Genomic DNA, 24,327 nt, shown 5'->3' with positions numbered 1-24,327 from the left:
GTCTACATACAAATACCAAGAAATAAAAGCTGAAATTCTAAACTCTCTTCTCAGATTCATCTTTCGATCTCGAACCCAAATGTCTTCACTCTACGGCAAAAACGACTGAATCGACCTTGCCGTTCCAATAGTTATGGAGGGGACTGTAATACATCACAATTCATCACATGACTGACACCTTGAACAATAACCACCAAGAGTCGAGATGACTTCATTAATCATTTTAATTAAGGAACAGTCTTTTCTGTGCACAACAAAACAATGATGGTGTTTGGCTTTTTCTCTATTAAGTAGCATAACGGGTCAAGTATCCTACACTGTAAAGGACAGATGCAGAACGGGATTAGTAATTAATAATAAATGTATAAAGCTAATCACTTTAGTTCATTAAACTTGGCAACACCGTGAAGTAGTGCAAGACCTCCTATTCTGCGTATGTAGTCTACATTCTAGTTTAATTCGCAATGCTTTCACGTTATTAAACCGCTTAAATACCCTAAAAAAACTGATGAAGGAAAATCATACAAATCATGAATTTTGCTACTCAAAAACGACTTTTATCAGAGGTTTATCAAACTCTTCTCAGTAATTTTTAGCTTGAATACAAGAATCTTGTGTTTTAATGTCATAGTTTACCCCGAAAATACAAACGATATAATTTTCCACTTTTCTCGATAACTTTAGCCAATAATCCACGACGAGTTTGCTTCTTTAGTTTTGTTCTAGAGCTACAAGGTTAATGTGGGTAATGATACGTTCAACTAAAACAGCGTAACTCGAAAACTCCTCCTTCCCCTTCAACAATGTAACCCGTCTTACCTTATACTGTATATACAAGTATTTGCTTTAGATTAATCAATATATTCGCTTGTTAAATCTATAACATTGACTGTATAGATCGCTGTTTTGAGGAGGAAACTATACATCGTTCCTGAGAGTTAGCTGGCGTCCACGTTTTTTTTTCGCCCTCTTTGTAGCTCAGTTCGAAAAACGACGTAATTACGAGCTAATTCGAATGTATTCGATTATATGTAAGTAAAGGAAACTTCTAGCTACCGTTTTAACACTGTGCAAAAATGCATGTCTAAGTCCTCACACACTCAGTGCCTCGGTAACATAAAATATTTCATAAAATACTTTCATAAAATCACTGAATATATCCATCCATCCATCCATCCGTCTTCTATACCGCTTATCCTTCCTTCAGGGTCACGGGGAAACCTGGAGCCTATCCCAGGGAGCATCGGGTACAAGGCGGGGTACATCCTGGACAGGGTGCCAATCCATCGCAGGGCACAATCACATACACACTCACACACCCATTCATACACTACGGACACTTTGGACTTGCCAATCAGACTACCATGCATGTCTTTGGACTGGGGGAGGAAACCGGAGTACCCGGAGGAAACCCCCGCAGCACGGGGAGAACATGCAAACTCCGCACACACACACAGGGCAACGGTGGGAATCGAACCCCCGACCCTGGAGGTGTGAGGGTTAGGGTTAGGGTTAGAGTTAACCCTTTTTCGCACTGAGGAAGAAAGTGACTCCGCTTTGAGATGGAACTATGATACAGCTAATAACGTCTTTTTTTTTATCATTAAAAAAAAAAAAAAGATAACAAGAGAGGAACAAGTCTATTTGAGACACTGAACGAATCCAGAAAGAAATTGTGCAATGCTTCAGACATGCAGTGTGCACCATGCTAAACTGGTGGCTTGTCGGCTTCGTTAGCTTCGTGACTCTTGAACAAAACTAAGACTGCTTTCACACTTTAGAAGAATGCTGGCTGGTGTGACTTTTGTGCTGATTTTAAAAAAAAAAGAAAAAAAAAAGTCTCACATTTCTCATACACACTGTAACCATAACCACCAGTCACAAGTCATACCAGTCCTATCTGGTATCAGTATAACGATTAGATTTATTACGATCAGTAACAAAGATTGGTTTTACGTCTAGCGAAGAGGAAGCGGTCGGACCTGTTGATGAGCTTTATTATTAACTTTATAGAGAATTTGAGCCGCTCATCATACTTGACTCGAATGTCTCGAAAATGGACTGCTGCAATATAATGGTCTACAACTGGCTACGTCTGTTAGGCATCACTTTAAGGCAAGACACTAGGTAGAAAAGATCATTCTGGTCAATAATGTTTGTATAACGTCTCTTAAACTGCAGTAATAAAAAAAAAGAAACTCACAACTCAACAGAAAAGTGTTCATATCACTGATTTTGTTAGCAACTAAGCGACTTTGATGAAGCTCCGCCTACTTTCCACAATCACAGCATGTCATATATCCTTGAAATCATGTCAATTTTGGGTCATAATGATATACACATCAATCAAACTCAAGTTGCAACACGTTAACATTAACACCACAATGTACTTTCTTTTTTTTTTTTCTTCCTCACAATCAGTTTCTAGGTGACTTACCCTCGTTCGTTCCTATTCCTAATTTAAGCCTTACTGCAGAAGAATATCCCAAAATGTCGATTTTATACTGAAAATGGCATAAAATCATTTCATAACAGTGTGTTTTCTCGGTTAACAATAATAATAATAATAATTAAAAAAATTCAACAAACTTTTCTGTAAAAGTCTTTCACTTGAGAGTGTCTCCATAGTGAAATAAACTCCATGAATTTTTTTTTTTTAATTTTATATTAATTTTAACAACATCAAAAGATGCTAGATTTTGTATGCAGATTTATGCATGAATAATTTGGCAAATGGATTTTTGAAAAAGTTTCAATATCTGTAAGAATATCAGCAATCATCCTTCCATTTTCTATACCACTTTATCCTTTTCAGGGTCGCGGGGAAACCTGGAGCCTATCCCAGGGAGTATGATGGGGCATGAGGTGGGGTACACCCTGGACAGGGTGCCAATCCATCGCAGGGCACAATCACTCACACACTCACACACCCATTCATACACTACGGACACTTTGGACATGCCAATCAGCCTACCATGCATGTCTTTGGACTGGGGGAGGAAACCGGAGTACCCGGAGGAAACCCCCGCAGCACGGGGAGAACATGCAAACTCCACACACACAGGGCCACGGTGGGACTCGAACCCCCGACCCTGGAGGTGTGAGGCGACCGTGCTAAACACCAAGCCACCGTACGCCCTATCAGCAATCAACTGTCAAATATTCATTGTTAGATCTATTATTATTATTGTTATTGTTATTAATAATAAAAAATAATAATGATAATTATAATGACCCCATTCACTTACAGTGTCTTGCCTTACTTCTTATATAATGTACCCCATTGTGCTTCAGCTCTTGGTCTTTCACTGCTTTGCACCATTCACACTTCTAAAAGTCTGCACCCTCTGTTCCTCTAAGCTCTTTTTCACGCCTCCCTAAAGCAAACACCAACAGTGAAAAACATCAGCAAATATTAAACGCCTGTTGCAACCATGTGCAACGGTTCGCTCAGCTCAAGTGTTGACCCTAGCGCTTCTTATAAAAAAACGTTCTACAGTTAACACTCAAGTTACATCGCTCAAATATTAAAATCCATGGGAACACCAACAATTTCTAAAACATACTTGAGGCTCAGACAATCATAAATTACATCATTTTAAACAAAAAGCAAGTTAAAAAAGTAACTAAAAGACATATTTCAGGCAAAACCCGAAATAACACCCTTTTTCAATATTCAGACGTGTTAGCCAGCGTCTCTTTTAATACCGAAGTGCTACGGGAAGCTCTGTTCTCTGCTCGTCTAGACGGCCTCCCTGGACCTTCAACAGCAGGGAGAAGAAATCTTCATCATCCATAGGGCCTGGTGCTTTGCTTCGCTGCTCCTCCAAACGGCCCTGTGCCTGTCAGTGTGGAACAAAGTGTTTTGTGAGCGCTTATGTACATTAAACTGTCTCAGAAATTTCACTGGATGTTATAACACATCTTAATGGCATTTAAAAACAGACGCTTTGCATCATTTTTGCACTAAATTATATGAGAAAAGTCAATTTATTGACACTCTGTAAGCAAACTTTCCACTCTTCCTACCCTCAAATGTAATCTAGCATTATATGGTGATGTGATTGTTTCTGGTTTATTGATAGAAAGCTGAAGTTCACTGTACTTTTGATCTTGCTAACAATACGAGAAAATGAGATGCATTACTTATATCACGGCATTTCTAAATTTAAGTGTGGAAGCTGCTGCGATTTGTCAGTCGTGTTTGTTTGAAGCATTGTCAAGATTCTTATGGAAGGAAGGAAGGAAGGAAGGAAAGAAAAGAAGGAAAAAAGAAAGAAAAAAGAAAGAAAGAAAGAAAGAAAGAAAAGAAGAAAGAAAGAAAGAAAGGAAGGGAGGAAGGAAGGAAGAAAAAAGAAAGAAAGAAAAGAAGGAAAAAAGAAAGAAAAAATAAAAAGAAAAGAAAGGAATGAAGAAAAGAAAGGAAGAAAGAAAGGAATGAGAAAAGGAAGAAAGGAAGAAAAGAAGAATGAAAGAAAAGAAAGAAGCAAGAAAGAAAAATGAAAGAAAAAAGAAGGAAGAAAGAAAGGAAGGAAGGAAGAAAGAAGAAAGAAAGAAAAGAAGAAAGAAAGAAAGAAAGGAAGGGAGGAAGGAAGGAAGAAAAAAGAAAGAAAGAAAAGAAGGAAAAAAAGAAAGAAAAAAGAAAAAGAAAAGAAGGAAGGAAGAAAGAAAGGAATGAGAAAAGGAAGAAAGGAAGAAAAGAAGAAAGAAAGAAAAGAAAGAAGGAAGAAAGAAAAATGAAAGAAAAAAAGAAGGAAGAAAGAAAGGAAGGAAGAAAGAAAGAAAAAAGAAATAAAAAAGGAAAGAAGGAAGAAAGAAAAAAGAAATAAAGAAAAGAAGGAAGAAAGAAAGAAAAAAGAAGGAAGAAAGAAAGAAAGAAAAAAGAAAGAAAGGAAGAAAGAAGCAACCAATTTATACACTTGCACTTGGCCAGTCAAAGATTCTCAGGCAAAGAAAGAACGATAAAAGAATAATCAGTTTTCTGATGCCATGCTGCATGCAGTTTCATCTATATGAGAAGCTAACAAATGTTTAATAAACAAATACGGAAGAAGACTAAAAGTCTGTCACAATATCACATCCCATTGCAAAACTTCAATTATGCAAGTATTTTTAAAAAATTATACCGACACATGCACACTCAGAAGCTGAAAAACAAAATGATGAATAGAACTGATCAGTGTCTAAGACGAAGACGCACTTGTGAGCTTAGGATCATGTTGTAGAGTTCCTCCTTTGCTGCTGGTTTGGGAACGGACTGGCCAAACTCCATGACCTTCCAGCTGCTTCTCCTCGATTTGGGTCTGGGCTGAGAGAAAGTCTCAGGGGCGCTGGAGGAACGCCGAGGCTCCTGAGGCAAACGCGCCGGGGTTTCTGGGGAAGAGCCCTGAAAAGCAGCACGCTGGTCATCCAGCCTTCGAGCCTGGGAGGTAGCCACCAGGTCGAAGAACTCCTCCTTCTGCAGCGACGTCATGGATGAGAAGACCACTGTTTGGAAAAGAGGATCAGAGTAAGAGATTACGTTTATAAAAAGTCCATTCTGTGGTAAGCTACAGTAAAGGTCCCCTTTACAGGAAGTGATCGTGACCCTATAGGAAAAGTCCTGTTTTCACTAAGTTAACACTAAAAATAAACTGTCAATAACAAAGAGTGAAACGTCAACCATAATGAAGAAATGCTAGTGACGAGAAAATGATAAAAACACGTCGGAATGGCAAAAAAGCAGAAGAACGTATAGTTGGACGACAATAGCAAAGGGTAGCACTATGTAGTATTATAGAGTAGCATTTTAGTAAATAGTAACACTATAGAAAAGGACACATTATAAAATGTATTAACAGTATAATAAAGAGGAACACTATAACTAACAGTAATGTATTCTAATAATACTCTAAAGAATTTGAAAACCATAGTAAAAGTACTCTTTACAATGAGTCATAGTAATAAGCCACAATAACGAGCCCCACAGTTATGGAACAGTCTTCCAATTAGTGTTCGGGACTCAGACACAGTCTCAGTGTTTAAGTCTAGGCTTAAAACGTATTTGTTTACTCAAGCCTACCCTGACTAGACTTTCTGTTACGCTAAGCACAGTCCTAAAAATCTTTTCTCTCCCTCTCTCCTTCTGCCGAGCCACACACGATTTTATGGAGATACTAGAGATCCTGATCCTCTCTGCTCTCCGGACCTGCCTGATCCGTTTCGGATGTCCCGCCTCTGGACGGAGCTCTCATCTACTCCAATTCCCGATTGCTGGGACTACGGCTGCTCCTAAGGCCAAACAGACTTCATATAAAACCATAATGAACTTTTCCACACTATCTGTTGTTACCCAGATGAGGACGGGTTCCCTTCTGAGTCTGGTTCCTCTCAAGGTTTCTTCCTCTTAAACAACTTAGGGAGTTTTTCCTCAACACCGTCACCACCAGCACACTCAGTTGGGATAAATTCGCACCTTTAATATCTATATACCTTGTTGATATTTCTGTAAAGCTGCTTTGAGACAATGTCTATTGTAAAAAGCGCTATACACATAAAATTGAATCGAATTGAGTAAACTATAGTAATATTTTAGTAAATAGTAACACAGGAGAAGATTGTAGTAACAATACAGTACTAGTCCACACTATAATCCACACTATACTGAAATAAACTAGTTAATAAGAACAACAACAGTAGAGTAAATAGCCTCTAGTACTGTTACAAGTTAGAGTGACACAGTTTGTAGTAGTAAGACTAGAGTAAATTTTACAGTGATAGAACCTATATTATGTAGTAGCAAGTAAAATGTGATTCTAATTATGAGGTGTAGTAATATTGTACAAAATATAAAATCTGTAGCAAATGTAATAATACTAAATTGTATACACATTCAATGTCGATTGAATTTTACAGTGAGACACAAAAACAATAGTATATAATACTACTATAGTAACACAAGATACAGTATGCTATAGTGAAGCTCTATAAAACTGGTAATACTTGAGTACAAATTCTCTTTCTAATAAGTTATAGTAAAATTGTAGCAAGTAGTAGCACTATACAGTAAGCCAGAGTAACATTATAGTAAATATTAGTACTAAAGTACAAGACTGTACAGTAATAATATTGTCGTAAAATGTAAATTTAAAGTTACCGTAACACTGTAGTAAACATTAACACTATATTGTAAGTGTAGTTATGCTATAGTGATGATAACAATAGTAATTTGAAGCTGCAAGCAGAGTTTAAAGTGCTCAAGCACCAAAAGCGCAGCAAGCGCAATGCGAAGCCTGAAGAACATGCAGGGGAGAAATAGAATGTACATGAATGAAAAAAAGATAGGTTCAGAAGCACAGCTGAGAAGAAGAAATGGACAAAACAGAGGCATTTATTTGCATGCCAAGAGGTTGAAAGGTTACTGCAATGCTGAGCCACAAAAGAAAGGAACTGAAAGACAAAACATTACACAAACTTTTAAAGAACTTCCACCACACGGGGATTGAACCCAGGACCTTGATGATTAATGCTTGTTGTTTATCACCACCTATGTAATGATACTGTGAAAAATCTAATTTTGGACAATGTTTTCAAAAGTTATGTTTTTACCTAGAGCACATGCTATGAATGATCCCTACAAGATTTTCTGCCGATATGTCAAATATTTTAAAAGCTATTACAATATATGACACATTTCAAAGTGGTGGACAGGTGGTTTGTCCTATCCTGGCAAAATTCGAAAATTCAAAAGATTCGTCCTGACCCAATGAATCAGTAGACACCAAGATCATAATTTTCTGTCAAGGTATTCAAAAGTTATAAGCAGAAAAAATAATTTTTCAAATCTCATGACCTGTAGGAGGTGCTGTTCTCAAGTTCGGCATGGACCCTCGGACCATGCTGCTGATGAAGTGTACCAAGTTTCGTTACGATTGGCCAAAGTCTGGCCGAGATACAGCCTCTGATCCAATTGTGGATCAACATTGTTCAATTTGTGACATCATAACTTTTGAAAAGATATGAATATCAAAATTCTGTATAGTAATATATTACTATATCTCAAATATATATATATATATATATATATATTTGTGTGCCTCTGTCCCCTGATCATCTGAGCCAAATTTGGTAAGAATTGGAAAAAATATGAACAAGGAGTAGCAAAAAAACTGAATACTGTACATTTCAAAATGGTGACTACTGTAATGGGTGGAGTCTTAAATGTAAGATATGATTTGTGATCACCATGAGGAGAGTAATCTGATGAACTATATTTCTCTAGGAAAAAGTGTTCAACAATTATAACCATTTGAAAAGTGAATTTTTGAACTAGTGGTGGCGCTATAGAGTTGGTCATAGAGAACCCATAACTGGTCCAGATACTATTCATGGTCATATCTATGAGTGTGCCAAATTTAATCATTTTTCTACTTACAGTTCATAGGGCTGCCATAGACTCCCAGTGGGGAAGAAGAAGCAGCATAAGAACAAGAAAACTAACATGTTTTAGGTGCTTGGCCCCTAAAAACTAACAGATACAATAGGGGCTACAGCCCTTTCGGGGTTTGGCCCCTAATAAAGCTGCAAGCAGTGTTTAACGAGGCCAAGCAACAAACGCACAGCAAGCGCAATGCGGAGCCCGTAGAAATAGATTGTACATGAATGAGTAAAGGTTAGGTTCAGAAGCACAGCAGAGAATATTATTTAACAGGAAATTAACAGAACAGAGACATTTATTTGCCTGGCCAGTGGTTGAAAGGTTAGTGCAATGCTGAGCCACAAAAGAAAGGAACTGAAATACACAACATTACACAAATTGTTAAGAACTTTCACCACACTGGAATCAAACCCAGAACCTTTAGAATTGATGCTTGTCATTTATCACAGTGCACCACACATGTAGTGACAATTTTGGACAAAGCTTTCAAAAGTTATGTTTTTTTACAAATAAATCTTATATCTCTAAAACACTATACGTGGCGCTCAGTTCAAATTTCTGCCATAGATTCCCATTGGGAAAGGAGAAGGAGAAGAAGAAGAAGAAGAAAAGCTAATGGATACAATAGGTGCCTACACACCTTCGGTATTAACCCCTAATAATACTACAGGAAATACTAAGACAGCAGAATGTTATAGTAACAACACAGTAAAAATCCACACTATAATTTGGCTGGGGCAGTGGTGGTGGTTTAGCGGTTAAGGCTCTGGGTTACTGATCGGAAGTTCGGAAGTTCAAGCTCCAGCACTGCCAAGCTGCCACTGTTGGGTCCTTGAGCAAGGCCCTTAACCCTCTCTGCTCCAGGGGCACCGTATCATAGCTGACCCTGCACTCTGACCCCAGCTTCCTGACAGGCTGGGGTATGCCAAGAAAACAATTTCACTGTGCTCTACTGTATATGTGACCGATAAAGACTCATTATTATCATTATCATTAGTCATAATAAAGTTATAAAGTATTAATATTAGAGTAAATATGCCCTCTAAGAGTAAATATGCCCTCTAAAATACTTTAAAATAGAACTATAGAGTATGTTAGAGTAACACCATAGTAAATATTAGCTGTATAGTAAAAGACTGTACAGTTAGTGATAATACCTTTAATAAATAATAACATTATAGTAAAATATAAATGATAAAATAAGTTATCGCAACACTGTAGTGAACATTATAGTAAGTGTAGTAATGCTATAGTGATAATACCAATAGTAAATATTACTACAGGAAATACTAACACAGCAGAATGTTATAGTAACAACAGAGTAAAACCTCACACTATAGTATGTCATAATAAAACTCTAAAATATTAATATTAGTGTAAATATGCCTGCTAAAATACTTTAAAGTACAATTACAGAGAATGTTCGAGTAACACTATAGTAAATATTAGCAGTACAATAGAAGACCACTCTTTTACTTGTTATAAAATAACCACTAGCACAGTGCCTATGGCCTAAGTAAGTTATAGTAACAGTTTAGTACAGATTTACACAAAAGAGTAAGTGTAGTATTAGTACAGTAAATTGATCTTCACAGTGAGCCATAATAGTAGTAAACAATAATAATTATACTATGGTTAAAACTAACACAAAAGTACACTATACAGTATGTCCACATTACAGTATATTATAGTAAAACTGTTTAAAAATACTAACACAAGAAGATAGTGTTAGTCCTCTAGAAAGTAACTTATAATAACACTATAGCGAGTAATATCTGTATAGTAAATAGTAACAATTTAGTGTAAGTATTTTCAATGGAGAAATATAGTAGCATTTTAGTAAAAACTACAGAAAAGCTCCACTATGTAGTAAGTCACAGTTAGTAATAATAATAATCCTAGTATAATAGTAACATAGTACATTTTTAGGAATTTTGTAACAATGAACATCACCATTCTATAGCACTAAAATATTGAATGATACATGGTGCAGCCATTTACCAAATACATCTATAAAGAACTTAGTACTATTAAGTACTAATATTGTACTTTATAAAGTACTAATAGCGATCAAACTGGAATTGTGAGAAGGTAATCTAGGTCTTTAACTTCCTCACCTTTATGGTTGTGGCGTGGGGTTCCAGGCTCCGAGTGGCACCTCCGGCGTGGCTGCAGTGTGAAGGAGCAGCGCTGGTCGTTGAGCCGACGGCCCTCTTGCAAAGCGCAAAGTAGCTCGTAGAGAGCGTCAGGAGAATCTGGGGATAATCTGTGGACCTGGGGACAGTGTAAATGGAACACAAGATTGAAGACCTGGAAATGATTGTTGTTAGCTTAAAGGTGTGGTTTGTAATGTTTTAAAGTAGTTCCAGACCTGTAGCCATTACATAATTAATATATATATATATATATATATATATATATATATATATATATATATATATATATATATATATATTTTAGAAAAACAAAACTTTTACTTGCACAATTCTTATGTGGTGGATCTAGCTAGCTTCTTCATTTCAAGCTACTGCTTATATTTTTCAGGCCCTGAAATAGGCCCCACCCCTAACTGGATCAAAGCAACTCACAAGGCTTATTACTAGGATTAATATTAGTTTGTAATATTCATCGTTTGTACATGGAGCAGTGAGCACTAGAAATTTCCCACCGCTTCTTTAAACACAAATCAGAACGCATTAATTAGCTGTTTTTGTTGAACAATACCTTTTGCTGAGCATCTTCAGGACTGAGTCGGTCCCTGGGTCGTAGTTTGGCAGAAGGCTGGCTATCAGCAAGTGACTCTTCTTTAGGCACTGCTTTTGTCTTCAATCCCTCCATCTCCTCTTCTGCCTTCTCCATCACTAATCCAGGTCTGGTTTGGACTCTTTTCACTTCTGGGTTCTCCTCGGTTTCTGTCACTCCCTCGATCTTTTGGTTTATGTATTCCAGCCCTTCCTTTTGCTGACTTTCCACTTCCACATCGTTTTTAGAATCTGTACTTCCCTCCGAACTTCCCTTAATCGTGTCTTCCATGTTTTCCTTCTTCACTCTTAGTACGCCTTTCCCTCTCGCAGAGATATGTGTGAAATCGTCCAGCTCGTCCCCTTCCTCGAGGATAACCAGTGGCTCCAGCTGTTCCTCCGCTGGGATTTGACCTTTGACCTCCGCACAGTCCATGTCAGAATCCACTGCTATGTCCTTCAGTCATCCAGAGGATATGGGAACCCTAAGCTTAAGTTATGAGAGTTTAGGGAGTTCTTATTTTGAAATACTTGACAGTTCAATTATAATACAAGGCTGGGATTTGTGTTATTTGCGAAATATAAATATTTTTCAGTACATTGCCAAGTTGCTTCATAAAAACAGATCTAATTTGTTTACTTCATGAAGCACTGCTCTAGATCATATTCCAACGTGCTAAGCTGACAGCAACAACAAAAAAAAAAAACACAAAAAAAAACGTGACCATTGCACAACCCTTTCGTAATTCTTAACGCTACAAAAAGAGAGTATACAAAGGCAAATTCAGGATGGTTATTTATTTATTTAATTTTCATGAGAGGTAGTACATAATAGAATCATGATAACTTCATCTTAGCGCGAGTAAATGAAAGAGTAAAACGAAATGAAAGCCCCTGAAGGCCTCTTACCGTCTTCCAGACCCTGAAATGTTGAAATAATGTCCTCTAGACTGTATCTCGTGGGTAGCCTTCATTGGCTTCGTCCTTTGCCGCCAAACGAAAATAGACGCTTCATATTAAATTCACACCTGCCAAGTTTTCCTTCCGAAAAAGAATCACATTAGATAGCTGAGCACTGATGTGTTAGCAAGTTCTGAGTTTCGCACTCAGGCTGCTTTTTCTGACTTTCTTCCTCTTCCTTTCTCTACCCCAACCCACCCCTACTGACTTGGTCAATAACGTTTCAAAACGCTAGTAACCTGAGTCTCGTTGTTCCGTGAGAAATAGCCGAAAGCATTAGACCGGTAATTAACGCATAAGTTCATCTAAGGCTTCATATGAGGCTTTCAGAAAGAACATGATGATTTATAAGCATGGAGTCGTGGTTTACGCATACTTGACAGCACGCTTGCAAGTTGAAACTAGTTGCCTGCTTGCTCGACAAAAGCAAAAGAACCTGTGGTTTTGCATACTTCCTGTTGTCTGCCAGCAAAAACAAGAAGCGCACAGCTCTGTTTGAGAACGTGTGAGGATATAACAGAAAGGAATGGAAATGTGTCATGACAACCTTTGAAATAGATCAACTGTGTCTGCAACTGTGAATTCTCCTGAGTTGATCATTTCAGTGTTGACAATGTCATCTGACTTAGAATGCAATACATTTTAATGCAAATTCTTGCCTGAGGCTCAGCTGCAATTAGAACCCCTAATTAGATGTGTTAATTGAATGATTATACCACAGGGCTTTCGGATTCTCGATTCTGATTGGTCATGAGGTGTCTAGCTTTCTATAACAGCAGCTCTGACAGTAGTTCCAACTGTAATACATAGCCTATTCACTCGCTCTAATATGCTTACCTGCCCCAAATGGAGGGTAATATAGATAACAGAGGACAATCACACTTAACTGTGATTTACAATATTGTAACGCTAACCACTTCCTTCATTTCAGGCTTCAGTTGCGTTTCTGGTCCTGAAATGAATCCCTTCCCCCAACTTGGACAGAGCCCCTATTCCCGAAAAAGGCAACTCGCAAGCTTCCACGTGTGTGGAGTGTGCGATCAATTTGGAGGAACGAGAAATACTTGTCATATTTTCCTTGCAATTGCAATTCAACTTGCAGTCAGCAGGGGGCTCAAAAATGCCGAACCGCCCCTTTAAACATGAGTGAAAAAACGATTGAAAGTGATTATAATACAGTGCATACAATAATTCAACAAATTAAACAGTAATATTGTTGGTTTTATAGCAGCTTATATATATTTATGCAGCGTGTACGTTTACAAAGCGAAATGTGTCCACATTACAGAATTGCACGGTATTATTATTATTATTTATTCATCGATTCGTTTATTTATTTGTTATTTTATCCCTTGAGGTAAATCCTATCGCGGTGATTCACTCGAGGGTGTGTGCACTCCTGCTACCACACACACACACACACACACACACACACACAGAGAGAGAGAGAGACAGCTGGCGCGGCTTAGATTAATGTGACGCTCGGTATGTTGCAGCAGCAGCCTATTGCAGGCAACGGGCCCAACTCAGGCCGGGGGCTCGCGTTGACAGGTCACCCGGGAATGCACGCCCTGAACTCGGTGCACCCTCCGCCACAACACCGGTCCGATGGCGACGCGGGCCTCGAGGGAGCAGAAAACGGTCATGAAAACAGACGAGACATTGGGGACATTTTGCAACAAATCATGACCATCACCGACCAAAGTCTAGACGAAGCCCAGGCGAAGTGAGTAGAAATTAGGTTTTAGCTTTTAATTAACGGCTTTGGCTCCGTGCCCGAAAACAAAGTTTGAGCATTAAGTTGCTAGCTGCCGAAGCTACACACCTAACCGTAGATGTTTAACGACGTAATAAATTCAAGACACTATTCACGACACCATTTACTTTTTTTTGCACGTTTTATAACGTAAAGAAAGTAATATATTTTCTAGAAACGTCTACCGGACTTGCCTATCGAGCGACTGTATTGTTTACGTTGTTGCTAACTAGCGAGCCACCTATTCCGCACCAAACTCCCTTAACATCGCGTTAAAGTGACCAACACGTCCTTTTATTTTATTTTATTTTAAATAGAATATACAAATTCTACTAATAGCATGGATAATATTCAATAATAAGTTCTATTTACTTATTATTATTATTTTTTGGCTGTAATGAAAGACAAACAGTGTAGGCTAATCAATTCAGCTAGGGATAGCATTCAGGACAAGTTTCCTTTTTTGAGCTAATCTTAACAAATACAAAAGCTTAAACGCTTATTTTTGTTGCTTTTTAGAGCCTAAAGCTGAAGTATATTTTAATGCAGATGATGCAAACTATTAAGGAAAAGTAAGCTAATATAGCTAGAGGTTGGCTAATGCAGTTTGTTTATTTAAACCCACAGAAAACATGCCCTGAACTGTCACCGAATGAAACCGGCTTTGTTCAGCGTGCTTTGTGAAATTAAAGAGAAAACCGGTAAGTTTAATTATGTGCATTAAATATTGCACTCTAACAACGCAAAACTATATGTTTTGAAACGGATTTTTAAAAGAAAAGTATAGTAAATTTGGAAGCAGGCCAGAGAGAGAGAAAGAAAGAGGGGCGAGAGACGCCATGTTGAACAAAGCGACAATCTGAGGTTAATGGCGCAAAGCAGATAGACCTCTTTTGTCCTTTTAAACATTTATTCCTTGTATTTATCTCTATCTGATAACTTTATATTTCCTGTTTAAAAACCTCCTGGGATATGTCTGAATGTTAACTCTAACGTTTTATCATGTAAAATGAACTGGTTGTTATTGTTTTTCTTTTGGTGGCTGAGTTCAGCTATCTGTACTGCTTATGTAGCATTATTACAATAAAATGAAAAGTTTTATAAACTTTATTATTACTGTATTAATTCGCCGTCTTTTCACTTATATTACTGCAGAACTTTGAAAAATAAGCGTACATTGGACAGTACAAAATACTGTGCCGTACTTCTTATAAGAGGTTAAAGACTTCCGGACTGTTTTCTCAGAGGTTCCTGAAGATTTCTCCAAAGAATGTTCCAGAGCTTTCTGAACAACGTTATATATAAAAAAAAAAAAAAATTCAAGCGCAGTCGCTTTGTAAGAAATATAACGCGTTAGTATGTGCTGCTATATGAAAATAATCAGCAACGGAGAGGTGTTATGAAGTGTAGATGCTGGAAACATACCTCACGTCATGACTTGTTTTATTCCTCTTCTACCACAGATCGTTCTAATTAATGTATTCATATAGACTTGTGATACCTGTGTAATTATTGGTATGGTGACGTTTTCTGTAAGGAGATGTTTTTTATTTAACGTTTTTTTGGAAGGAGGCTCCAGCGTCGGCGCTTTGAAACTAAGAGTCGGTAAGTTTTTCCACTACAGGTTAGTCTTTAGAGAGAACGACGGTTTATAGCTGCTGTAACATAAGCGATATACGGAACCGACTTTGTTTTGCAGACGTCCCTCAACGTTAAATGTGGCTAAAACGGACGACGTGATGTTTGGTAATAAATTCAGAATTGTAATAGTTGTTAAAGTTGCTGTGGTATGAGAGGTTTAAATCACTTCATGATGTGATTTTGTTGGGAAATCAACATCTTGGTGGTAACAGTAACTCTGCTTCAGTTCACCAACCCTGTTGTTGATTATTTTCCTATTAAAAACAGTCTAAATCAGGGGTTCCCAAACTTGGGGTCGTTAATTTTTACAGGTTAATATTAGAAATCTCAAAGACACGTTTTGCTAACGTTTTGAAATTTTCCCGGGAGTCACATTTATATACGTGCCGTTTTAGTCTTCTTCACTATCACGACATCTTGCGATGGTGTAGTTTTGTCCGGGGAGGGGGATGGAAAAATGTTCCTATCGACCTACCTCTGCTTAACAATCTAGCGTTGTCTCGTTCTAGACCGTAAATGATCATGAATACGAATCGTTTTTTCTCCTACAGTTAGTGTTTTAGATTAGTAAACACTTTCGAATGTAAGGTCAGTGTGTGTGATTTGAGACGCGGATCATGACGGCAAGCATGATGACGGCAGAAAGTTTTAAAGCGAAACAGCGCTCGTCGGTGTGCTTAACGTCGCTGTGCATGAACTGGCTAAACATTTTACAGTGAGACTTGGAAGGATGTTTTGGCTCTGGTGTGCCGTCGTTGGAATGTTGCTTTTAAATCTTCTGGACGTACGTTAGAGTGTGTGAATAATAATGGCGCTTGCGTTACCGTTGCGTCTGCGCGTGCTTTGTGTCGGGCCATAAAACACCACCCAAGTGTGTTTTTTTTTATTTTATTTTTAGAATACCACAACGCTGCACACTAGACTGGTCACTCAGTACAAGAAATATTTATTTAGTTTTTAGCCACTTACATTACACTGACATACTGTGACTTGGGGTGGTGGAAAAGTCATGTTTATTTGGAGTTGTTTACCCAATGAATTTTGATAAACCTAATTCTAAATTATCCTGTCGAATTTTATGTGTGTATGAATTCATGGCTAACGATTAGTTTTACTTCAGGACCATTCATTTTCCAAGGGGTAATGAAACACTTATTGTTTTGAAAGCACTTGAGTTTTGTGGATTGAGTACTGTAAATTAGTTTGTAATTTAAAGGCATATAGAGACGTAGAATTAAAGGTCACCGGTGTATAGATGTAGCATAGGGTCTGTATGACACGGATACGATATGTGTTTGTGAAACATTCGTACGACTGTATACCTAAACGATGGTCTCGACGGTCTCGTCAGGTCTGTCCATGCGAAACACGCAGGAGGAAGAGCCGCCGGACCCGCAGCTAGTCCGACTGGACAACATGCTCCTGGCCGAGGGCGTGGCCGGCCCGGAGAAAGGAGGCGGGGCTGCCGCGGCCGTCTCTGCGGCGACCAGCTCGGGCGGTATGTCTCCGGACAGCTCATTGGAGCACTCGGACTACAAACAGAAGCTGAGCCAGATTCGCACGATTTACCACACCGAGCTGGAGAAATATGAGCAGGTCAGTAGAGTGAGAGTGAGAGCGAGACAGTCAGTCAGTCACAAGTGCTATGTTTAGACTGCTCACTCAAAACATAACCTGATCTGAAACCAGATATCATATAACCTGTTTGTACGATTCGTCCACCCTTCCTGTTCCGAAAAGAAAGAAGAGGAGAAGCGTGTCGTGAATTATGGTGGCAAATCGGATTCATATCGCATCACACAGTACTTGACGTTTCCATAGTACACGATGAAATTTGTGTTTAAGGCTCAGATTACAGCACAAGCCTCCAAATCAATGTCAAACCTGAGGAGATATGAGGAACGCCTAGCTTAGACTCAACGCTCCGATGAAACCAAAGACAAATTAGAACCAGCTCAGTGTTCTTCCATTGTGTCGTGTCAATACAAACACGTAGAGTGGGAGAACATGTTGTGCCTACAGCGATACAAGACGGAGGAGCAGCTTCAGTAGGCACGTTAAGTGAGAGCGGTACAAATTATAGAAGACGACGAACGTGTTTCTATCCCGTCCGTACTTCCAGGATTTTTTGCATTCGATCAACGTGGCACGTGCAGCAAAAACGCACGTTTTGCGACGTGTCTCGTAACTGTTAATGAGAGAATTTCAGAGGTGGCCTATCAGCACATGGGATGAAGCGATGGGTTTTAAGCACGAGTATCGAGAAGCCAGTATGGAAGGAATTCCGGTCAATAATATGCGCACGGGAAAAAGATTAACTTTCATCTAATAGCTGCGATGCAAGAGAGGCCGTATTGATCCAGGATCAGACGCAGTAATCGGTCATCTTGGTTTGAAAAGCAGAAATTGATCGCTCAGATTATTGTTGACCACAGGTTTTCACAGAGGTTCCTGAACCTTTAGAGGAACTAAAACATGGTAGAACGTTGTAAATGAGAGCTGCACAGCGTGACGGAAAACGTGTCCTTTATGTAAAGTTGCAGTAATAGAAAGAAGCGGAGTTACTGTCACTACCCTAAAGTTGATTATTGTCTTATGATGTCCCGGAGTGTTTGATTCCTCTCGTATGACAGCAGTTTGCCAACGATTACAATCTTTTAATATGATACTTTGTACTTTTTAACCCATTTATAGCTAGTTTTAATGTTGTGGATTGTCTGTGAATTGATTTAGTCCCTGTTATTACTCTCTCTCTTTCTCTCTCTCTCTCTCTCTCTCTCTCTCTCTCTTTTGTTTTTCTTTAATCTCCTGTATTGACGTTAATTAGACAAAAAAATAATGCACACTGTCATGTTACTGAAAAAACGTAAACGGCAACGTGAAGACTTTCCCATGGTGAGAAATGTAAATTTAGCCCTGACACTGGAGACTCCTTCAAAAAAAAAAAAAAAGCAAAATAAACTTCTCCTTACAGAAAATATCACGATACAAAATGTTTCTGATTGAAGTATATCAGGTACAAGATAACAAGATTGCTATACTGGGCTCGTCTCTTGTGTTTCAGGCGTGCAGCGAGTTCACGACTCACGTGATGAACCTGCTACGTGAACAGTCGCGTACGCGGCCCGTGTCCCCGCGCGAGATCGAGCGCATGGTGGCCATCATCCACCGCAAGTTCAGCTCTATCCAGACGCAGCTCAAACAAAGCACGTGCGAGGCCGTCATGATCCTCCGCTCCCGTTTCCTGGACGCCAGGTGTGTGTGTGTTTTGTTTATTTATGTGCAGTGTCCATGTTTGCACTTATAAATATTTGCACTCTCATTCGGACTTGATGATAAGCTATTGAGTTGAGCCCGGTTTATTACTGGAGGATATTACATAACTACTGCTGTGACGGTCGAACCCGTGGCGTGTCTTCGTCAGGCGCAAGAGACGCAACTTCAGCAAGCAGGCCACGGAGGTGCTGAACGAGTACTTCTACTCGCACCTGTCTAACCCTTATCCTAGCGAGGAGGCCAAAGAGGAGCTCGCCAAACAGTGCGGCATCACCGTCTCTCAGGTAACGCCAACGTAACGACGAGCTCTAATTAGCCATTTCAGCACTTCTTGTGTAATATATTCTCCTGGTATTGAAAAGGAAGGAAAGGAGCGCCGAGCACCAGATCGACACGCGGTCACGGGATGGAACTGGGCAGAAAAATGATCTTCTACTGTGTATAGCATGACTAAACAGAGAAGCCAGATCTGGTAACTTTGGTAAATACACTACCGGTCAAAAGTTTGGGGACGCTCTGGAGACTGAAATGTTTCTCCTGATCTTTTTTTAAAAAGCGTTTGATCTGAAGGTGTGTGATTTAAACGTGTGAAATCGGTTTCGTAGACGAAAATATAATCGTGCCGACGTATTCGTTTCTTTCATTAGAAAACGAACATTTTATTTACAAAAAAAAAAAAAAAGGTTCTTTAAACGGACGACTCGGAGAGAAACATTCGGAAAAGCAGCCGATAAGCGTCCGGCGTAGGTGTGAACTCCTTTAATACTGTTTAAAACACATCTCGGGGAAATTCCTCAAGAAACCGGCCAAGAATACATTTCTGGAAATTCTCGGCAAAAAGAGCGTCTGATTTGAAGGTGCTAAAATACTAAATTATTTTGATTTATTTTGGATTTTTTATCACAACATAATTCCCATAGTTCCTTTTGTGTTACTCCATAGTGTTGATGACTTATTATTATTATTATTATTATTATTATTATTATTATAAAATGGGGCTGGGGGGGATAATAAAAATAAAGAATGAGTGTGTCTAAACTTTTGAGCGGTAGTATATGGTTTAAGACGGAGCTGTGAGTTGAGGTTGAGCTTCTCTTAGTAACGGAACAACAAACTAACAAAGCATCCGTGTGGCTGTTGTACTTCTGCTAAAAGAGCGTGTGTGGGCAACAACGTATTTTGACGTCGTATTTGGTTTCGGGTGTAGCCATGGTGACCTTGGAATACGGTGTAATCGATATGTTTCCATCACACACTCTCCCCTCCCCCCCTTCACACGCACACTGGAGCGGAAAATTGGCACTATTGATGTGTTTCATTGTTATTCCGCCGTTGTTTTAAATACGCACAGATATAAAACGCAGATAAGATCGAGGCGACGTCTCGTTCCGTCTCTGCGTTAGCAGATTGACGGAGTCATTGATTGATTATTTATTTATTTTTACCCCCTGGCGTTCGGTTTCACGTTGGCTCCGTGTTGTAACAGGTGTCGAACTGGTTTGGCAACAAGAGGATCCGCTACAAGAAAAACATCGGCAAGTTCCAGGAAGAGGCCAACCTTTACGCCATGAAGACGGCCATGGGGGCGACGCAGCGAGAGGGGTCGCCCCATACCCCCAACTCCACCGGTATGTTTAGCGCACAGAGCACAAAACGCCAGGGATTTATCAGAAGATACCGGTTAAAAATAAATAAATAAATAATCGTGTTTAAAGTCTAAAGATAATGAGGTCAGTTCAGCGGAAGTTCGCTTCTCTAGTTTTGCGCTGGAGCGACGAGCCTCATGTATAGGTTCGTTATCCAAAACGTTCCATCGTTGAGGCACCTGCTCATATTTATAGGTGACATTAAACCAGACTGTGTCCTCAACCTGCATCACTGAACCGGAAGAAGTCGGATGCAGGTTTACAGAAAAGATTTCTAGTGGCATAGATGACCTTTACATGTTCTCAACATTAGGCAGGAAGCTCCAGTGCAAAGCTAAAGAAGCAAACCTCAGACGCCAAACACATCTTGGTGTAAAGCCAGAAGTATGTGCATTGTATTTTCATTTTAAACAAAATAAATTTAAGTGGTGAGCATTGCTAATAATAAATGAAAGCTAGTCGGCACTAATTAGCATAATCAGATTTTGTATTATGTTACTTGGCCCCCGTTAGCTGTAACATAATACTAAGTGACTCATCGTTAAGTAGATAATCGGGGTTCAAATGTAATTATGCTGGCGCAAATGAAGAGGAATTAAATTGCGATATGTACAGTAATGGGGGGTGTGGGGTGGGGGTTATACAAGGGAAATTGAGCATGTGTTTTTCACAGATAACCTTTTGTCCCACACAAACACACATATATACACACACACACATATATATATATATATATATATATACACACACACACACACTTCTCCCAGGCTCAGGGTCCTTCTCGCTCTCAGGGTCAGCTGATCTCTTCCTTGGAGTTCCTCCAGTGAACGGAGAGCAGCCTGGCTACCACATGGGGCCTCAGGTTAGACTCTTTTACCGTCTTTCTCCTGTTTAAACGCCCCATGCTGCATGCTGTAATCCCCCGGTGCATGGACGTATACACGTTCAGTCATTGTGTATAAGAATTTTTTGTGTGTGTGTGTGTGTGTGTGTGTGTGTGTGGACGCACCTAAACTTCCTTGTCCTCTCTCTCTCTGGTAGGACTCGCGCTTTTCAGAAAGACTCTATAGTCCCAGAGAGAGCCGGGTGAGGAGATCATTACACACGCATGCTTATACGCGGCCAATCATAAAATAGAAGAAGGGTGGGGGGGAACAGCCGGCACAGCCGGCACAGCCGGCACAGCATGGTGCTGTTCTGGATGTTTGCGGGAACTATACCGAAGCTACCAGGAAATCGCCTAACCCATGTTTAACTTTTCCATCAACATGCCTATTTGTAATCTCAAGCCATTCCCACTTTTCCATGACGAACAATCTTTAGTTCAGAATCTTCTTTCCAGCACGAGATAAAACCTAGAACGTGTGACGTCAGGGTCTCGATTCAACCCGGGTTCTTCGTATCGAAATAAGGCTTGAACAAGTACTCGGGAGTTCTACAAATGATTGAAACGAACAGCTAAAAGAATATGATCGCGATCTGAAGATCTTCGCATCGAGTATTGAATGCAAACCGGACCGCTAATATAAATACTAACGGAAATTCGTTTGAAAAGTCGCGCATTCAAACAGCGTTTTTGTGTGTAGTTAATGGTTTGGCTCTTTTAAAAAAAAAAACAAAAAAAAAAACAAACCCTAAAGTTTATTTTATAAACATTATCCATCTAGTCAAATATTGGGCTTTTTATATTATTGAAATGTGTACAACAGTAAGATTTTGACAAATTATTAGTTATTGATGTGATGTATAAGTTTACATTTGATTAAAAGATATAGTTCCAGAGGAGTTTGGAAAAGCAGAAATGCGTATATTTTAGATTTATGCAATTAAAAAAACCTCTCAATTTTAAATAACGAGACCGGACTCTGACTCGTGGGCCTTGCGATCGGTCCCACACTCGTTCAGAACAGGCCAATTTGTTTACTGTGTCCACAGACTCATATGCTCAATGACCCACAAAAGTTTGGTTTGTGCTGTAAAGGTAGTGTGTGTTAATTTGAAAAACAAAAAAACTAACATATTAATCGGAGAGTTTGCGCGCACTCGGCATGTGCTGCTTTCAAATGATTTATAATCATCATAATTGCTCGTTGTTTTGTTTATTATAACGACGTTCTATTCACGTCTGACCAAAATAAAGACCTTTAAACTGGTTTCTTAACGAGACGGATTTTTATCAGAGGAGCTCAGTCGTCACAGTTTATTGTTTAATCGCTTATCCGGAGTTTGTGTACGTCAGTGTTTTTAAGGCAGGAAACCACAGGGGATAGATACGGCAATTATGCCGTGTTTTGCCGATTCATCAATTTTTTTTTTTTTTTTTTTTTTTTTTTTTTTTTTTATACATTTGTTTATGCAAATAATGATTTGTATTAAATGTGTGTAAATATGCATGCTTAATAAAATGAGGAAATCTAGACTGATGCTGTTAGAATTAAAAGAACACCTGGGTTATAATCTGGGAAGGTTTTACAGAACAGTCTGGAATGTTTTTTTTTTTTTAATGTTAAATTATGGGGTGGGTATTTATTCATACGAGTATTTGTGTCTCCTCTTTTGTGTGTGTGTGTGTGTGTGTGTGTGTAGACTAACGGGACCTGGCAGGAACAGAACACGCCTCCCTCTCCACCTGGAAGCGAGGGCTCTGACGATTCGGACTGATGGCCGCCGCTGTTCGAGAGACGAGGACAAAGGAGAAAACGGGAAGAACGATGGTCATTATTCTGCCAAAGTGCAGTGTGTTTAGTTTAGTTTTGTTTTGTTTTGGTTTTCTTTTTGTTTTTTTTTTAAAAAGTCTATCTGGAAAGCGTGTGCACAAGAGAGATGGAGGAAATGGCTTTTATTTAGGCTCATGTACTCGGCCGTTTGTTTTTATTTTTTGTTTTGTTTTTTTTTAAATTATATATATATATATATATATAATTTTCCATCACTACTTCCACTACTCGTTATTGCAATATTTGGGTTCTGAAGAAGGAAGGGAAGCTGCATTGTAAGCTGCATTAAGTCTGCTTTTGTTTATAACTATAGTGCTATTGTTACTGTTATCACTGCTATTCTAACCCTATATTGTTTCTTTTGAAGCTCAGATAGAGAACTGAACATGAATTGGCATGGCTGAAAGGGGCAATAGAGAATAATCCAAAGATCGTTTTGTCTTCTGTTTTTATTTTGTGTGTGTGTGTGTGTGTGTGTGTGTGTTTTCTCTTTTTTACTGTCTTCTGAATGGGGTGCGTTTGGCGTCTTTATTTACGGTTTGAATGCGTATATCAACAGTGCTGTCTTTCTCTGTACAGTGAAACACCTGTATTCTCTACCTCTTTTACAATAAAGACTGTTTGTGTACACATTCAGCCACACCGCCACACAGCCTCTCGTTTCACTGTGGATTCACTGGACAGCTGCCAAGACTTGTACAAATTTCCCCTCGTACCCCAGACGTGTTTAGTGTCCTATACCGCTTTGTTAATTTGACTCGGGGTGGGGGGAGTCAAGTTTGGATGGATTTGACAGAAGTATTATCAAGCTTCTTGAATAGGTTTCTGTGATATACTGTACAATACGTATCATGATATTTTAGATTCGCTGACAAACTGCAGCAGAACTGTCGTGTTGCTTAAGAAACTTCAAATAAGTCCCTGTCAGATCCAATAAACACATTTATTTAGGACTGAAAAGGTAATAAACTGACGTCATTTCACGATAAATGATCAAGATTCTGTAGATTGTTTTATCATCTAATCAACTTCGGTTCAGGTCATGAGACGAGAATTTTTTTTTTTTTTTTTAGACGGTTGAACAAATTGTCCAGTTTATTTTACAAATTTGAGATTTCATACAGGGTTTCAAAAAAAAAAATTGATTTGGCTTGTTGTTTTTATATCATAATAT

The 24,327-nt window shown here is 38.9% G+C and overlaps 2 protein-coding genes across 7 annotated transcripts; one reads left to right on the top strand and one right to left on the bottom strand.

Annotated features, from left to right (window-relative positions):
- Positions 1-206: 206 nt before the first annotated feature.
- On the bottom strand, positions 207-12,603 carry LOC128599871 (G-protein-signaling modulator 2). 2 transcript variants are annotated; one of them, XM_053611890.1, is made up of 5 exons: positions 12,067-12,603; positions 11,141-11,642; positions 10,534-10,690; positions 5,201-5,487; positions 207-3,842 (listed from the first exon to the last, which is right to left on the bottom strand). In XM_053611890.1, the coding sequence occupies exons 2-5, from the start codon at positions 11,591-11,593 to the stop codon at positions 3,702-3,704; spliced, it is 1,038 nt and encodes a 345-aa protein (XP_053467865.1). In that variant the 5' UTR covers positions 11,594-11,642; positions 12,067-12,603; the 3' UTR covers positions 207-3,701. The 2 variants fall into 2 exon arrangements, with proteins under 2 accessions (XP_053467865.1, XP_053467864.1); XM_053611889.1 differs by having other exon boundaries at positions 11,141-11,647; positions 12,067-12,602.
- Positions 12,604-13,565: 962 nt separating this feature from the next.
- Positions 13,566-23,801, top strand: pbx2 (pre-B-cell leukemia homeobox 2). 5 transcript variants are annotated; one of them, XM_053612193.1, is made up of 9 exons: positions 13,566-13,843; positions 14,501-14,574; positions 16,866-17,110; positions 18,579-18,769; positions 18,939-19,074; positions 20,277-20,418; positions 21,228-21,298; positions 21,478-21,522; positions 23,023-23,801. In XM_053612193.1, the coding sequence occupies exons 1-9, from the start codon at positions 13,605-13,607 to the stop codon at positions 23,095-23,097; spliced, it is 1,218 nt and encodes a 405-aa protein (XP_053468168.1). In that variant the 5' UTR covers positions 13,566-13,604; the 3' UTR covers positions 23,098-23,801. The 5 variants fall into 5 exon arrangements, with proteins under 5 accessions (XP_053468168.1, XP_053468167.1, XP_053468171.1 ...); XM_053612192.1 differs by having other exon boundaries at positions 21,204-21,298; XM_053612196.1 differs by lacking the exon at positions 21,478-21,522.
- Positions 23,802-24,327: the final 526 nt, after the last annotated feature.

Source organism: Ictalurus furcatus, chromosome 23, assembly GCF_023375685.1.
Source record: "Ictalurus furcatus strain D&B chromosome 23, Billie_1.0, whole genome shotgun sequence".
In the NCBI taxonomy this organism is placed as follows: Eukaryota; Metazoa; Chordata; class Actinopteri; order Siluriformes; family Ictaluridae; genus Ictalurus; species Ictalurus furcatus.
This window is presented reverse-complemented; position numbering and strand designations above follow the sequence as displayed.